The following is a 17496-nucleotide window of genomic DNA, read 5'->3' as shown; positions in this document are numbered from 1 at the left end:
TGAAAGGAGGGTCTGAGAAGGATCACGTTGGACAGTTTGGAGTAGGGACTCTATTGATCAGTGACAGGCAGGGAGCAATATGTTTGTGGGGCAGAACCAGCATTTCCCTTACAAGGCTCATCTTCTACCCTCAGGAAGAGGCTTCAAGGCATCTACGTTTATTAATCATTGTTCTCTCTCCCTCACCTCTCTCTCTCTCTCTCTCTCTCTCTCTCTCTGTGTGTGTGTGTGTGTGTGTGTGTGTGTGTGTGTTCAGAGTCAGAGGTCAATCACTTTCTACCTTAATTGCACCTAGAGTTTGTGGATTTGAAGAGCCGGGCTGCTAGCTCTCCTCAACGATAGGATTATAGGCATGTACATAATTGCATCCAGCCTTTTCACACGGAGGTTGGAGAACCCCATTCAGGTTCTCATGTTGGTACAGCAAGCACTTTACTGACTGAGCCATCTCCCCAGCCCTCGTGTTTTTTGGCTTTCCTCCTCCTCTCTCCATCCACCCCTCTTTATTGACATAATGTCTCTTGTAGTGCAGGCCGGTTTGGAACTCACTATGCAGCTAAGTTCCTGGTCCGTCCTCCACCTCTCAAGTGCTGGATTTATAGGTGTGCACCACCACACCCAGTCCTAGTGTCACATTCTTATGGCAATGAGACCTCAGAAGAAATAAAGAGATGTAGACTCAGAGTCTCAGAACTGGTGTGGGGGTGGTGACTATGAATAAAGGTTATGGAATCAAGTGATCTTGGCGTAAACAGTGACTGTGTCTTCAGAACTGTGCCTGTGGGTAAAGAGCCTCTGTCATTCAGGAGCCTCAGTTCCTTATTTGTACATGGAGATATTGGTGTTTTCCATTCACTCAGGGTGGGCACAGGTGTCACATAATCATAGCACGTGGCTTCCAGAAAGAGAGTCACTAGCCTGAGGTCCCCATCAATGCTCTGGACAAGGTAGGAGGTAGTAAATGACAACCTCTACTTGTTTCCATGTTAGAAGGTACAGTCGGCCATCTGTATCTACAGGTTTTGCATCTGTGGATTCAATCAACCACAGATTGAACATATGAAGAAAAAAAGTTGTACTGAGTACAAACAGATTCTTTTCTTATCATTACTCTTTAAACAGTACAGTCTATGCTGGGAATTGGATGTGCACCTATAATACCAGTGCTCAGGAGGCTGAGGCAGGAGGATGCTGAATTCAAGGCCAGCCTGAGCTTTATACTAAGGCCCGTATAACAAGTATCTCTATTGCATTTAGCTTAAACTGGGTGGTACAAGTGATCCAGAGAGGATCTGATGGACACAGGAGGATGTGTACAGGTAGTATACAAACACTATCCAGTGTATTCAAGGGATTCAAGAAGCTCAGGGTTTTAGATCCATGGGAGGTCTTGGAACCAACCCCACAGGGATGCCAAGGGCTCACTCACTGTAATATTAAATAAGCCACAGGATCCTGAGAGTAAAAATTATAGGGCCTTGATGAAACAGAGGCAGAAAATCTACAAACTCTGATTTAGAACAGATCTGTAGAGTCTAAGCAGTGGCTTTAAAATGCTTACTCCAACTCACATGCAAAAAAGAAAAGGGCCTGCCAATACCACAGCTCACTCTTGACCTATGTGTGTCCTGGATGGAGAACTCAACTTAAGGCCTCCAGGCAGTTCACCCCTTCTACACAAGCTACATCTGCGTTTTCTATTTCTTTCTCTAATGCTGCTTTTGACCCACTACAGCGATTTTACTTCCTGCCTATGAGTCACAAGGTAAGATGTGACAGTTCTAAAAAACATGGATCTGGTCCAATTTTCTTCCTTAATCTCCAAGCAAGGTGATTTATAATGATTTCACATAACTAAGCCATGGAAATGAGTTTAGGCTTAAAAGGAGTTTAAGGTCACGTTTTCCTTTCTGCTCGTCTCCCCTGGAGCAGGGTGATGGGAGGCAGGAAGCCCAAGATCCTTCCCGAAGTAAAAGAATGAATGATGGGCTCCAAGTTCTCTGAGGTGTTCTGTTGGGAGCCATTGGGAGACCTGGGGCCCAGGGACCAGATACCTAGGACAGGGGAGAGGGAGGCTGGGGCAGGGAGGTATGCAAATATCTTGGCTGGAAATCAAATTGTCAGGTGCACGCACGTGCCCTCGGAGCTGTTGCTGTTGGTGCTTCCATCGGTAGACTCCCGGCTGCCCTGGCGTGTGACACGGCTCCGCATCTCCACCGCAATGCCAGTCTCTGTGCTCCGTCGGATGTTGCTGCGCAGCTTCTTAGTGGCCCCTTCTGGGGTCCCCAACCCAATAAGAGAGAGGAAACAAGGTCAAAACATGGTCTAGGCTTCTAGAAGGTTACTGCCAAATTGATCTCCTAGACGGAAGCAGGTGGGGATCTGCCAAGGCTGGGACACCACTGAGCTAACCCTAAACTGGCCCAGCCCAGGGTGAAGATAGAGAAAGCTATCCAGGGACGAGCTGCACGCCCACACAGAAATGCAGGTGAAGGTAGAGTCCTGCAGCCAGGGGACCCCCTCCCCACTCCACTGGGTTCTCTTGACTCTGCCTTCACCTTCTGTTTCAGCCTGAGCTCCAAAACTTAAGAGTTGCTCCTTCCTCTCACTTTTGGAAAGTTTGTTCTAGGATTTCCAGATTTACTTTCCCTCTTTTGCATATTCTACCTGACCCCAAACCCACCTCTCTGCTGCCCTAGAAAAACCCCCACTGGAAGCCTGACCATTTGAAATTTGCCTTCTCAAGGGAAGTCTAAAGAGGAGAGCATGAAAGGCAAGTTGGAAAGCAAAACTACAGGAGGGGTAGGATGGCTAGCTTGACCTGAACTGATGCTGGATTTGAGAAAGCCCTCAGTGAAGCCCCCTTATCCTGCCTCTGCACCTTCTATTCAGGGGCCTCCAGCCCCCTCCTCAGCCTGGCAGGAAACACAGGGTACTTTCCCTGAGTAGCACACCAGCCTGCCTGGGTTTCCATGGCAACCTCCTTAGCATTGCAGTGTGGTCCCTCCAGACAGCTCTCCTCCTGGGCAGGGGTGGGGGCAGGGGGGACAAGCTGGGGTTTTGCAGGGACTCCCCTGTTAAAGCTTGATTGCTGAGCAACTTGATGGGGAGGGATGCGGCACTCAGAGACTGTACCAAAGGAGCCATTTGCTGCCACCAGTTATAAGCCCAAGACTATTGTTAGTTGAGTGGCCTGCAAGGGTGCCTAGGGCAGGGTAACAGCACATTATCCCCAAAGGCAGCCAACAACTGGCAGGGGAGAGGATGCTCAAGTCCACAGCTTGGGAAAGGAAGGCCCCTATTCCTCCTATTTTACCCCACTTGCCTTTCAGGAAGTCCCCACTAATGAGAGACGGTCAGGAGGACAAATGCTACCATAGGGTGGTAGAGGGGAGGTGATGAGAACAGGGGCCAATGTGCAGAAGGGTGTGTTCTCTAAAGTCAGTGCAAGCTATCAGAAGAGCTAGCATACCCAGGGATCATTGTCTGTCTGTCTGTCTGTCTGTCTGTCTGTCTGTCGTCTCTCTCTCTCTCTCTCTCTCTCTCTCTCTCTCTCTCACACACACACACACACACACACACACACAGTCATTTTAGCTCAGGCTTATTCCTCCTGACTATCATATATATGAATACAATAACCTCGTATATCATGTGTCTGTTTACTGTTTATATAAAGTCACACAGGCCCTCTGTGTATTACATAGATACACTGTACATTGTCAAACAGGTTATATATATGCCATCTTATTACCTAGAATTGAGCCCGTCTATTCACCACACATAATGATGTTCTCCCACACGTGGCATGTGACCTATCATAGGACTTTCTCTGTCCCTGCCTCCTAACTGCCTCATCCCCTCTAACCCAGTTAGAAGACAGATGGCCGTGGGGGGGGGGAGACACTGAAAGCCACCCTGCCTCCCTCTCACATTCTCACCCCCTCAACACACGCTCTCTTAGAGCCTAGGAAAGCTCTGGCCCATTTGGAAGTTAAATTACCTTCTTAGATAAGACCTGCCCAACTCAGTGTGAGCGCCCATGAGTGGGAAACTCAGAGTCCTGAAAGGTCAGAGATGCTTCTCCAGGCCCCTCCTCCACTGCCCCATGAAGAGTCTGGGATAAAGAGAGCGGGGTGGGGGTAGGGGGTGGGGGGGTGTCGAGCCACCAGGCCCTCAGACTCCCTAGCCACATGCCATTTCCCTCCCTGCTGCTTCCTCTCTCGGAGGTGTGACTCAGCAGAGATTATACTCCTGTCTTCAGTGCAAACTCAAGAGCGAAATCCTCCCACTGGCTTCATTTCTGTCCATCTTCGGCCCCTGCTGACCCAGGGAATAACTTTATGGTGTATCTCGATAGAGAACTGATCCAAGTGGTTGCAATAATTCAGTGTTCCTTGGAGAAAAGTTCCAGCACCCATTCTATCTGTTCCATCACATTCAAAAGAGGGGCAGTCATGGCCCCCAGCAACACTTCTTTGGCTCAGGAGAGAAGGGCTCTGTCCTTGGTACTGGACATTTAGAAGGAGGTTGCTTCCACCCAGCATGACCCGATAAGGGCTCAGCCTAATTAAGGCCAGGCTAGATTTTATTTAGGTTCTAGGATCCCAAAACTCTGACCTCACCCTTCATTGCTCCCACAATTTAGAGACCTGATAGTTCTTAAAGGAAGTCAGGAGAGAGCATCTTTAGCTTCAATTTACAGAAGAGAAAACTTTCTGACCGAAAAGTGACCACACTTTCACAGAGAGCTACGAAGCCAGAACTAGCCCTCTAAATCATATTGTGAGATTTTGTAGGTCTGCAATAGGGCAGCATAATGACAAACTGGAAGAGGACAGACAGGCAGGGGACTAACAGGAAGCTGACATTACAGACTAGACATTACACTATATGAACTGGGGCAAAGAACAAAGAAGATCAGGTATCGATGGACTAGGAGGGTGGGGTTCTTGCAAGAAGCTAGGCCTAGGAGAGAATTCTTCCTGATTCCCCATAGCCCAGCCCTATCGGGAATCAAGCCATTCCATTCGGGGCAACAGGGGTGCCCTTCTGAGATCTTTTCTCAGAGCAGCAATCCCTTGTGAGATGATTACATACTTGCCTGTAGTCCCAGAGTCTCCCAGCCAAGATGATGCTCCAAGCTGAGGCACTGGCATACTCAAAGCTTGCATGTATACATGCATGCATGCACACAGGCATGAACGCTCGAGCTCTCTTTCACACACACACACACATAATGCATAACACATGCACACAATTAAAAGTAATAAAATAAATCTTAAAAAAAACAACACTTTGCTAAGTATCTCTCATATGCCATTCATGAGAGGCTGGGTACCTTTGCTCATCTATCTTATTTAATCCTGGATAGCTTTATAAAGCATATATTTTGTCTTCAACAAACAGCAGGCTCAAAGAGGTGAGGCAGCTTGCCTGAACTATCCAGCTAGTAAATGATGGAGTATGGCTGCAAAGGCCAGCCTGAGGTCATTCCCCAGGGAAGTGTCTTCTCCTCAAGGCTCTGGAAGTCTCATAGATAAATGAGTACATCAGACTGGATGACCTCGAGGGCCCTTCCTGCTATGCCATTCAGTGATTAGATGATTCACAGGGACCTGCACTTGGAAAGGCATCTGGGCAATTCCCCTAGCCCCAGACCCTGGGACTTTCTTCATGCCCTTACATACCATGAAGACAAGGCATCCAGAGGCCCCAGCATCACTCATCTCTCCCCAAGGCAACAGGTCTTCCTGGCATCTGCTCCCATCCCAGACTGCTGCTGTCTGAAGCTATGGTAGATCCCTGCAATGACTCCCAGTGACTTATGTCCTGCCTTGGCCTTGGAGACTGTCTCTCCCAATCACTTTGCATACAAGATATCTTTGGGTCTGGAGCTAGATTCCAATAGCTGCAGGATCTTCTAATCTTAATCCCCCAGGTTGGTTTTATCCTAGCCCTCCTTGCTCCAACCCAACTCCCAATCTACCTCCCTGCTCCCTACTTTCAAGACTACACTGCCCACCCAAAGGTACTAGTAACTTCAAGGCCCTCCCCATCTAGTCTCTCCCAGAGCAGAAAGTACATGGGAGCCAGAGCGCTTGAAAAGACCATCCCCTGTGTTCCTGTAGACAGCTTTGTAAAAATCTATTTTAAGGTCTGGAAAAGCACCCCCAAATACCAGCCCCAATGGGGCGTCTTGATGAGCATTCTCCCTGGATGCTCCGGCATTCTACCCTTCCCCACCCCCGTCCAGCTGCCTACTTGAAGGTTTTTGGGGGAAGTTGTTACTCCGAGCAAAATAAGCAGGAAGAGATTTAAAACAAAGCCAGCTGGTGTCTGGACCAATGCCACAAATGGAGGTCTGGGTGGGGAGGACTAGCTCCTCTGTGGTGTGGGGGCCACATGTGGCTGTGTGAGACGAGGTGGGTCCCTCCAAGTCTGAACATAACTGGAATTCTGTAGCCACATGCCTGAAAACACATACCCTATATATGAGGATGTATCAGCTAAGGCATATGTATGGCTTTATGAGTCACGTGCATCTAAGTGATGTGGGTCTTTTTGTCTGTGTTCAGGGAACCGAATTTAGAGTTATTTGTGACCATGGACAGTGTAATGAGAATAACTGGACCATGTTTTCCTGGCAGTAGAAGTGACTTGCCTGCACAAATGAGCACTCTGGGCATGTCACTGCAGGAGCCATGCATTTGTGTCTCTCTCTTGTGACTTTGCAACACCTGTGTGTGACTGTGCAACTATATTTGTGGGGCCATTTGTCCTTAGGGGACTGAGAAATGGCAATGGGACAGGATCGTGAGAATGCATGTCTATAGAAGTGTGGGGGTCTCTTAGCATGGCTGTTCCAAATAACTTCTAATACCGCATGAGTCAGTATGTGGAAGCCGCAGCAGTAAAGAGCAGGAACTGGGAGAGACACTGGGGCTTGAGTCTGCACTCCCCCATCCTACTGTGCAGTCTGCAGCACCTGACCTTCCCTCTCTGGGATGTTACTGCCTGCCAGTGAGGACTATAGAATGTCACCCACAAAGTGCACATCTATCCTTAGCTTCTAGGGAATTAACAGCAGCACACTCCCCTCTTCCCCCTCCCCTCCCCCCACCTTCCCCATCTCTTGGTGCCCACACCCCTCACCAGGCTGGGGAAGCTGCAGGGTGCTTTTGCTCCACTGGGTCAAGCCGACGATAGCCACCATCTTGGCACCCAGGCTGCTTCGCCGTTTCTTGGCCGTGGTGGTCCCGGCCCCACCCCCAGCTTGCTGGGATCCACAGATCTCACCGCTGATGCTGGAACTCCGTACCACGTTCCTGGAGGCCCCAGCTGAGGCTGGACCAGGCTCCCCGTTAAACATGGTCCCCAGGGTGGCAGAGCTTCAGGCAATTCTAAAGGTGGGTGGGAGAAAAAGGGATCCCATGTCACACCCGTGTGACTCTCCTGCAACCCCGCCACTTCCTAGCTGCATGACTTCGTGTGTGTGTGGGGGGGAGGTCATTCACTTGGTCTCCCTGAGTGCTAAGGATGAAATGAACAAATGGATCTGCAGGTCTGATTCAACAGATGGAGGCACTGTCAGTGGTCTAATGTGTTTGACCCCACCCCCACCCCCTACCTCCTAGCTTTGCAACAATCAGCACCAAGGCCAGGGGCCTGGCACTGTGGGTGAGGTGTTTGCTGTCAAGCCTGACCTCAGTTCTACCCCCCAGAACTCAAATAGTCCTAGGGATCTCAACTGCCAAATCTGGCCTCTAACCTTGCCACACAAACTGTGGCACATGCCCCCCCCCACCCCCCACAAAAGTAATTTAAAAAATTTAATATGCCAAACAAAACAAACCCCTAGAGAACAAAAACGGGGTTTTTAGTGCCTGGTTATGGACAAGCAGCAGACGTCCTCGTTTGGCAATAGAGACAGACTGGTGCTCCAAAGGGTTCCATGCACACTAGCTGGGTGACTTTGTGACTAAACATGTTGGAATTTCTGTAAATGCCTTAGCAAAGCAACAACAACAAAAACATCAAAACCCTTTTTACTTCACAGGATGGCTGTAAGGATTAAATAGGGACTGTGCATAAAATGTAGAGGACAGTCCTAAGGCAGGCTGTTCCTGTATCGAGTGACAAGAGCAGGAACAAAAGTCTGTGCAGAGAGGACAGAAGGGGCTGGCCCAGAAAAGCCTAAAGTGGAATTAAAATCACAGTCTCTATACTTCAGAGAGGCCTCACCGTCAACTTACCCCAGCTCTGTTCTGTGCTCTTAAAAAAAAAAAAAAAAAAAAAAAAAAAAAAAAAAATTGGACTCACATTGTAAATACGATTTTAAATCCTGTTATTTTTCATCTAACATCAAATTGTAGCATTTCCCAATGTCATTAACACTTTGTATAAATGTTCCAATGCCACTCTAATTGTCCCTCGTACAGACAGTACATAATTGACTTAAATATTTCAATGCAGTTGCCTCCTGAATCGGATCCAAGTTTTTCTCTCCTCTTTTTTAAATAAACATTGAAGCCAGGCACGGTGGTTCATGCCTGTGATTCCAGCACTTGGGAGGTGGAGGCAGGAGGATCAGGAGTACAAGGTCACTGATGTCTCAAACAAAACAAGCAAACACTCAGATGAACATCTTCCTGAACTTGTTCTGATTTTTCTGGCGGTTGTGAGGGGGTGTGGAGACCCCAACCCCCTCTCTGCAGGCTGGCAGACGATGGTTTGAGCCAGGTGCTACCCTGCCTTGTCTCTGAGGCAGACACTGATTAGCTTAAGGTTACTGATGAATGGCTTCCTCCTCAGCAGTCATTTGTTCAGGAGTAGGCACCTGACCACTGCTCAAACAATCACTTTAGGAGTGGTAGAGGCCTGCCCCTTCCCAACCTCTACCCCTCCTGCTACAGCCAAATGCAGGCAGAGGCCAGTCCTGCTGAAGACCACAGCACGAAGAATATGGGGCCACACCTGGAGCCTGCTTTTCTTGGGTACTCAGTTCCAAAAGGGTGTGTTTTCTGTTGCTTAAGCCAGTGTGAACCAGTGTTCTCCATTATAGCCAAAAGCATCTTGCCTGATATTAGGGCTTTTTAAAAAAAAAAATTCTTGGATTATATTGCCAAATCCCTTTCCAAAGTATAAAAATTTAGTGTCCTCATTAACTGCATTCAACAAATGTTTAATTTCCTAAAATTCCAAGGCCAAGGCTGAGTGCCAGGGATACAGCAGTGAGCCAGGTCCACTTGGTCCTGCTCTCCCAAGACCTCCAGTCCAGGAGGGGAGACAGACAGTAAATAACTAATTACAACATTAAATATTTAATGGTGGTTACGATAAGAGCCAGGGAAGAGGAGGACAGAGGGCTCTGAGAACACTCTGGGGGAGGGGATGGCAGGCGTCTCTTACACAGAGGTGGGGTCTCTGTGTTTGTATATGTGGAGGCCAAAGACTGATGTCCAGCGTCGCCCTCAATCATCACTCTACCTTGTTTTCTAAGACAGGGTCTCTTACTGTACATGGAGTGTAATAACGTGGTTAGACCAGCTGGGGATCTGAAACCCAGCCCTCATTTGCACAAGTCCTTTACCCACGTAGCCATTTCTCCAGCCCCAGAACTCCAGTCTCCAGATACAAAGTTCTATCATTTGGCTGTTAGGAAAAAGGCCGCATCAGCTGGCTCTGCTCAGGATAGTAAGAAATACACCTTCATTCTCCGTGTGCCACCTTTGTTCTGCGCTGGCCTCCAGTCTCTTCCTGAGCTAGCTATGCATCCCAGGGGTCAGGACATTTTTCCTGAGGGAATACACCCTTCTTCAAAAGGATGTAGGAAGGGGAAGGGGAAATGGAGGTGGAAGAGGGAGGCTTTTTTTCTGGATGCTAAGGAAGACAGTCCCCACACTGCTGAGAAAAGCTACTGTACTGTCCGCATGGCTCCTGGTAGGCCAGTGAATTAAGGCCGAATCAGAGGATAAGTCAAGGCCTCCTTCTGCCTTCTTTGGGGCTGTGGACTGATTCCTCTGTGCATGCCCCCCCCATGGCAGTGCACAGTCTGGGGTTGTATTTCCCCAGTCTCCATCAACCTTAAAGCTAATGGAAAGTCCCTGTGGTCTGTGATGATCTCTTCTGTTTAGTTTCCAGTTCGTGTGCCAGTCTGTGAGGGTTTGGGGGTATCTGTACAGTCTTCTGGTGGAAGATGGGACAGGGCTTATCTGATGCTGTGAATCTGCCACAGTGTGAGTCTAATTTGCCCACTACAGCAGTTCTAAGAGGCGCCTCATTATCTCTTTAGGGAAGATGAGAACGGTGAGTCTCAGAGAAGCAGAAGATCAGCTTGTCCTACTCTGCTAGGAAGTGGCAAGGCTTGGATTTGAACCCAGGTCTCCTGTGTCTACTTGCTCAGTAGTCCCTGCCCCTCAGTGCAGACTTTACCCAAAGGCGAGAGCCCACCCCTCCAGGGCAGACACCAATCTGAGTCTCTATGTTCTTTCAGAAAATGGCAAGGTTACTATCTATGACCAAAAAAAAAAAAAAAAAAAAAAAAAAAAAAAAAAAAAAAACCTTTGTGGTCCAAGTTCCCCCAAGCTATTGTGAGCATTTAAGGGGCAGAAACCCTAGACTATAGCTAGAAAAGCATACAGTTCTCTGGGGAGACTCCACGGCACTTGAGGGGTGAGAAGGGACAGAATTCCAGACCTCGCCAAAAACCCTGGGCGCTCATGTTTCCTCATAAATAATAAACAGACAAGCAGACTGACATCCAGGACTTTGTACCATACAGAGCCATGTTCTCATCATCAAGCACCCACTGGAAGAACTGATGAGTGCTTAGGCGACCCCAGCCTGCAGGCTACTCCCCAACAGGTAGGAGGAGCCAGACAAAGCACTAGGTCTGAAGGTTTCTGGGAGGCTTGGGGGGCAGGATGTAGGTCAGAACACAGATTCCTTCTGTATTCTTTTCCAGGTCTTGGTTTCCTCATCTTTGTATTAAGTGGAAGGGGTCAAATTAGGTGCTCTGGAAAAGTCTGAGACCATGTATGCTTCGGTGGAAGGCTCAGAACCAGGATTCTTGGGGCTGAGGCTATAACTCAGCCGTAGAATGCTTGTCTAGCTGACACACCTGTAATCTCAGCACTTGGGATGTAGAGGCAGCAGGACCAAAGTTCAAGGTTATCCTTAGTTACATGATGAGTTCAAAGCCAGCCTGGGTTCTATAAGACCCTACCTCAAAACAAGGAGGGATGGTGGGCGGAGGACAACGGGAACTATGTCTCTAAGTCTTCCCTTCAGGGAAGCCAGAGGCACAGGGGTCAATCACACTGGGCCCCAGAGGACAGTAGCTCACTGCAAAGCAACCCCGAGCCATCAGAACACAGGGAGGAGAAAGGGGAGGTAGCAGAGACATGATACAGTAAGGCCCTGAAAGAAACCTTGAGCACAGCATGCCACACACTGACGACCCAAATGACTGCCGAATGAACAACATAACATCCTTTCCAAGAGGGCCACATCACAATCCCCTGCTTGAGTAGTTAGTTCATGACACCTGGGCAGTGTTCTGTGCTGACTCCGCCCACTACACAGCAGCACAGGAAACAGTTCTGATGTATCCTTGGGAGACATCCAGGAACAGGCCTGCTGCTTCCTGTTCTGCCCTTGGAGGGGAACCTTTACCTGGGGTCTTGCTACCCTAGGGACACTACAGTTCCTGGAGCAGGTCTTAAGGCCATGCCAAGCCCCCTGAACCTTCCATCCCTTTGACTATGTGACTGACAAGCCAGTCAGTTTTTCTTGGCAGTCAATGAAGCATCCAAAAAGCCCAGATGAATGCAGCCACTCACTCTCACAAGGACCTCACCCCAGGGTGCCTGCACTGTGATGCTAGAAAGGACAGCAAGTGCCTGAGGCTCATCCACCCTTCTCCATCACCATCATAGCAGACGCCACTAGTCCACCTTGTTCCCAGGGGCCAAACAGAGAAGCAGCTCCCGAGCCCAAACTGACATGTCTTTCCTACTCCCACCTTTCAACCACAGAGGTGGTGGCCAAGGCCTGGAATGGAAAGGAAATGCATCCAAGACCACACTGCAACCCAAGTCTTCTAAAATCCCAGATTCCCAGCACCTGTCAGAGGTGCCCTCCCTCCCTCTCACCTGGAAGGAAAGGTAAGCTCACCGAGCTGGTGAATCTGAGTGTGGTGTTCCGCATCACAGGGGGCTGTGCCCTCTCCACAGCATGCCCCTAGGGCATTTGCACAATGCTTCACTTCTGCAGAGATAGCAACTTTCAGGAAAGGAGGCAGAGGCAATCAGGGCAGGCTTCCAGGGGGAGGAAATGTGATGACAGGGTCTGCAAGGAAAGAGCTGAGCACAAAAGAAAGTTAAGGCCTTTGCCCCCAGGGAATTCTAGCAGCTGCTGGAGGAAAAACACCGACTTTGGGGATGGCTGTGGGACATTGAGAAAGTCCTTCCAATTTTCAGATTCTGTTTCCTCCTTTTAATTTTGTTTTGTTTTTATTTTTGTTTTTGAAGGCCTCAAACTCAGAGCTCCGCTTGCTTCTGCCTCCTGAGGACTGGGATCAAAGGTGTGTGGGTGTAAGGATTCAGGTATTATGTTGGCCTGCCACTGTCACCTGGCAGAGTGCAGTCAGGCAGTACCCTGGTCAGCCCAGGTACAAAGGACCCCTTAAAAAGAAAGACACCTGGCCCCCCCTCTCTTTCCCCCTCTTTCCTGCTGCTCCCCTGGGGCACACAGGACTTTTCCTGTCTCCTTCTTCTCTTCTGTCCTCTCTCAGTCTCTGTGTTTCTGTATCTCTTTACCTCCCCACCTCGTCCCTATCTAATAAAATTTCTCACTTAAGCTCTGTCTGCCTGGCATGTTTGTCCCTCACCTCAGTCATGGTCATCCTCCCCTGCTGTGGAATCCACCAAGGTTCCCCTCGAGCATTATCCTAGCAGTGGGTCCTACTGTCTCCTCTTTAAAACTCCTGGTCCCCTGATCTGCCTTTAGATACTTCATTGTCAAACTGCTGAAGCTCAGCAGCTTTAAGCTTTTTATTTTTTTAATTAATTAATTTTGTGATGTGTGCCTCAGGAGTGGAAGAAGCTTAATTAGAGACAGTCTCAAGTAGCCCAGGCTGACCCTAACTCATTATATAGTTAAGGATAATCTTGAACTTCTGATACTCCTGCCTCTACCTCCGATGTGCGGGATGCCACTATGTCTACATTAAAGCAAACCAAACAATGTTCTCTAATACATGAAGGACTCACCCAGGCCAGAATGCTCAGGAGCTATGGGCCCCAAACTCTCTTCCTCTAGCTACTCTCTGGGGAACCTCCTAGACCAGTGGTTCTCAACCTTCCTAATGCTGTAACCATTTAATATGGTTCCTCATGTTGTGCTGACTCAACCATAAGATTATTTTTGTTGGTACTTCATAACTAAATTTGCTACCGTTTGTGAATAATAATGTAAATATCTGTGTTTTCCTATGGTTTTCAGCAACTCCTATGAAAGGGGTTGTGAGCCACAGGTTGAGAACCACTGCCCAGTAGCCAGGGTGGGAGGCACTAATTCTAAGAAAGTCACCCAGAGTCTCTTAACTTCCATTTCTTATTCTCTGAGAAGAGTGTGATGGAGTCAGGTGGTGGTGGCACACCCCTTTGATCCCAGCACTTGGGAGGCAGAGGCAGGTGGATCTCTTAAGATTGAGGTCAGCCTGGTCTACAAAGCTAGTTCCAGGACAGCCAAGAATACACAAAGAAACCCTGTCTTGAACCCCACCCCAAGGAGTCTAATAGCCACCTGGACCTACCCACCTTTCCCAGCTGAGTATGGATCAGATGGGGCAAATGCACAGAGCCAATTAATTAATTAATTAATTAAGAAACATGTACTCAGGAGCTGGGCAGTGGACACCCAGGCCTGCCACCTGAGCAGAGGTAGAGGACATCTCCCCCAACCCCAGTACATGGCTCCTATTCCATAAAGTGGGATGATCACGTGTGCTTTAGGAGTATCGGACAAGATTACAAAACGAGACTGGTATGTGCTCACTGCCCAGTCAGGCAACTACCTTCTTACTGTGAATGATGGTGCCTGGTATGTGGCAGACACTTTCCAGGTGTTAGCCCCTACTCACCATGTGCAGCCTGTTCAGGGGGAGGTCCAGGGATTAACAAGACAACCCACCACCACCACCACCACTCTAGGTGTGCAGGGTAAGAATGCACCTCTCACTTGTGATGGGTAGTAGCCGGGAAAGCTGCATCAGCACCACTGGAGCCCTTACTGGATGCTGGTCTGGCACCTGAGAACCCTGCCCAAACCCTGGTAGAGGCCCTCAAGTCCAGCCCTTCCTTCCTCTACTTAGGACGAGGTGGGAGGGTGGCAGGGGTTGGTATGTGGTGGGGTGGACAGGCTAGGTCAAGAAAGCACAGGCTGCCAGTGTGAGAAGCATGCTGCCTCATCTATGCTAATGAACGATCTCTTATCTTTCTAGACAATACCCCCAACACACACACACACACACACACACACACACACACACACACGGTCAAAACAAGCACATAATTTCAAATGTGATCACATCATACAGACCCACAAAGCTGCTACCCACATTTTAAAGACACAAGCACATGTGTTCACAGATATGCACATGCTCACCCACACAAAGACATACAGATCGGCCACACAGACTTTCAGACTCGTGTGTGCACAGCTTTATACAGTCACATGCAGTGTCTCCTCCCCTTGGCCCTGTCCAGCCAGAGATGCAAAGCTCCTTGCTCCCACTGGCAGGAAAGTGAGTCGAGTCTTACCCTAAGCCTGGCTTCCTAGGCTGGGGCTCACACACCAGGCTGGAGCATACCCTTGTGTGAGCTGGAGCACATACACACTCACACACTCCATCCCCCAACCCCATCCTCCCGGCTCCCATCTCTGCTGGACCGGACAAAGAAGCTCATCGGTGAGGTTTGTGGTGAAGAGATGGGAAGGCTGGCAGGCAGCAGCTGCTGTCACCATGGCTACCAGCTGACCCACTTCTCCTCCACCCAGGCTGGCCCACCCAGCCCAGGCAAGGTGGTTACAGGAAGCTTTGGGTAGGATGGGCCCTCTCCCGTCATACACAGAAAAGGAACAACCCTCTGAGGGTGTGGTAAGTGATGAGCTGAGACCCAGTTAGGCTGGGTCCTATGAAGGAAGGCACCAGGCTCCAGACAGTCCCTGATGAGAGCAGAGCACTGAAAATATGTTGCTGAGAGATCAGCCTGGGTCTCTGGCCTCAGCGAGCTACCCAGGCCCTGCTTTCAGTCACAGCCCTCACAGTAATGCAGGGGTTGTGATCATGTCCCTGCCTCTGTCCCAGGCTCAGCATGTCCTCAGGTCCATGGGACTCTGGGCTGAAGGAGCCATCTCCTGAGCAGAGAAGTCTTATGGAAGGCAAGGCCCATCTCCTGCTTTCTTCCTGGTACAAAGCTAACATGTGCCTTCTCCCAGCCAGGGACTTAGAACCTGTGACTTAGAACAACACATCCTCCAGGCTGATCAGGCACAGGAAGGGTTGGTTTGTACCCAAGATGAAATCCACCCCTCTGCTTGACACCTGCCACCTCCTTTCCTTCACCTGACCTCCAGTCCCTGACTTCCTCCCCTAGGTCCTGGCTTCTTGCCCCATCTTGTAAAGGGGCCACACTTCCTTCTTTTTATCCCTCGCAAGTGCTACTATGTCTCATGTAACCTGGAACTTCCGCAGCTTGCCCCTACCGCCATGCTCCAAGGACTGCATGCTTGTCTAACCATCCACCCTTGCCTACCTGATTCCAACTCTTCTCATCCCCCTTTGGAGCTCATTTCCTAGCAATCTTCCTGGGGCTCTTGCTCCTCCAGAACTCTGTACTGTCCTGGAGTGTTATGGGTTAAAGTCCTGATACCCTGTACCTCCAGTGTGGCCTGGATTGAAAATGTGACCTTTGCAAATGTGATTAAAGTCATCCTGAAAGGGGTTGGAGGGGTGGAGGTTGTTCCTGCTCCAACTAGTGTCCTTACAGGAAGACAGCACTGAACAGAGAAAAAGGAAAGATGGTATGAAAGTCCAGACTGCAGCATCAACAAGCTGAGGATTGCCAAGGATTGCCAAGGATTGCCAGCAGCCACAGAAGCCAGGCGAGAGGCATGGGACAGATGACCCCTCTCAGTCTGCACAGGGATCAACCATTCCAGACACCTTGATTTCAAACTCTCAATCTCTGAGCCATCTCATTTGTGGTGCTTTGTCCCAGCAGCTCTGGGACATGAACATACTGCCATTTGGAACCTGTGCAGTGCTTGTCTCCCACACCCAGCCCCAGAACTGCTTAAAAATAGGAACTGTGTTCTTCACCCTAAATCCCTGGTACCTGGAATGGGTCTGACAATGTAGCAGGCCTTTGTAAATACTTATTGAAAAGAATGAATGGCCACCAAAAGTACTAAATGAACACTGATGGAGAGAGGAACCATGAGTCAGTTTTATTTTCTTCATGTGACATATTGTGTTTTCTAAAGCTACTACTTTAGAAACTGTATTAATGCTACAATAAAGGAAAGAAACAATAAATATTTTCCTTTCCAAAACATATGCTAAAATAACAGACATTTCTACCCGTGTGTGTTCTGTGAGGGGGGACAAACTCTGCAACATGCTTGATGACTGTTTTCTATTGATTAATTGATCCTTCCTTGGGTTTCCAGAATACTTCTTGCAGTTGGTTTTACAGAGTCTGAGTTCTGGGGCCAGGTAGGTAGGTGTGAAGGGTACATAATTTCCTTGGCCATCTCCACTATCCACTCCTCCACCATAAACTGTAGAATCTGGCCAACACGGCAGCCATCACCTGATGTCGCTAAACTTGGCATCTGAAGTTATCCCCCATGTCCTGGAGAAAGGCTGTACACCAATATAACCATATACACAGTGACTTACCGACCAGCACTCCTCAAACTCAGATGTGGACACAAATCACCTACGGATGATGCTGAAATGCAACTCTGACCCCAGGGCTCACAGGCAGAGTCTGGGAGTCTGCATTTTGTTTTTCTGCCAGCTCCCAGATGATGCCCTGACTGCTGGCCTGTGAACCACTTGTGGACCTGAGATGCCAAGGGAAACACTCTTGAGTGTTTTGTAAAAAGAAAGAATACTACAGGATGTGGGACACCAAAGGAGGCATCAGGAAGAAGTACGGAGCGGAGCAGGACAGAGCAGAAGGTAGGTGGGAATGGGGGGGGGGCCCAGAGGCCACTGTGAGAGCAGAGGGGACCACTAGGAAGGTCTTCAGAACAGGCGTGTTCAGAGGCTCAAGAACACAGCATGGCAGAAAGTACAGCTATGGGAGAGGGGGGCTGGAAAGACAGGTTACAAGCCACCAATGAGGGAGGGCCCCTGACTGTGGAGCTGGGAAGCATGTCTTTAATCCCGAAGGAGTCATCCGACAAGGTTTAGGTGGGATG

At 49.2% G+C, this 17496-nt stretch overlaps 1 protein-coding gene across 4 annotated transcripts in view; it reads right to left on the bottom strand.

Annotated features, from left to right (window-relative positions):
- The window catches only part of Rims3 (regulating synaptic membrane exocytosis 3), a 36358-nt gene that overhangs the window by 5670 nt on the left and 13192 nt on the right, over positions 1-17496 (bottom strand). For 2 of the 4 annotated variants that reach the window (XM_051188696.1, XM_051188698.1), the window contains exons 2-4: positions 12178-12365; positions 7156-7403; positions 2135-2276 (exon numbers count right to left, since the gene is read on the bottom strand). In XM_051188696.1, the coding sequence (XP_051044653.1) occupies positions 2135-2276; positions 7156-7372 (359 nt within the window). In that variant the 5' untranslated portion in view covers positions 7373-7403; positions 12178-12365. Of the gene's footprint in view, positions 1-2134; positions 2277-7155; positions 7404-12177; positions 12366-14825; positions 14989-17496 lie in introns of those variants that run through there. The other 2 variants (XM_051188697.1, XM_051188699.1) reach the window with 2 other exon arrangements.

The sequence above is a fragment of the Phodopus roborovskii genome, unplaced genomic scaffold (genome assembly GCF_943737965.1).
Source record: "Phodopus roborovskii unplaced genomic scaffold, PHOROB, whole genome shotgun sequence".
Classification (NCBI taxonomy): Eukaryota; Metazoa; Chordata; class Mammalia; order Rodentia; family Cricetidae; genus Phodopus; species Phodopus roborovskii.
This window is presented reverse-complemented; position numbering and strand designations above follow the sequence as displayed.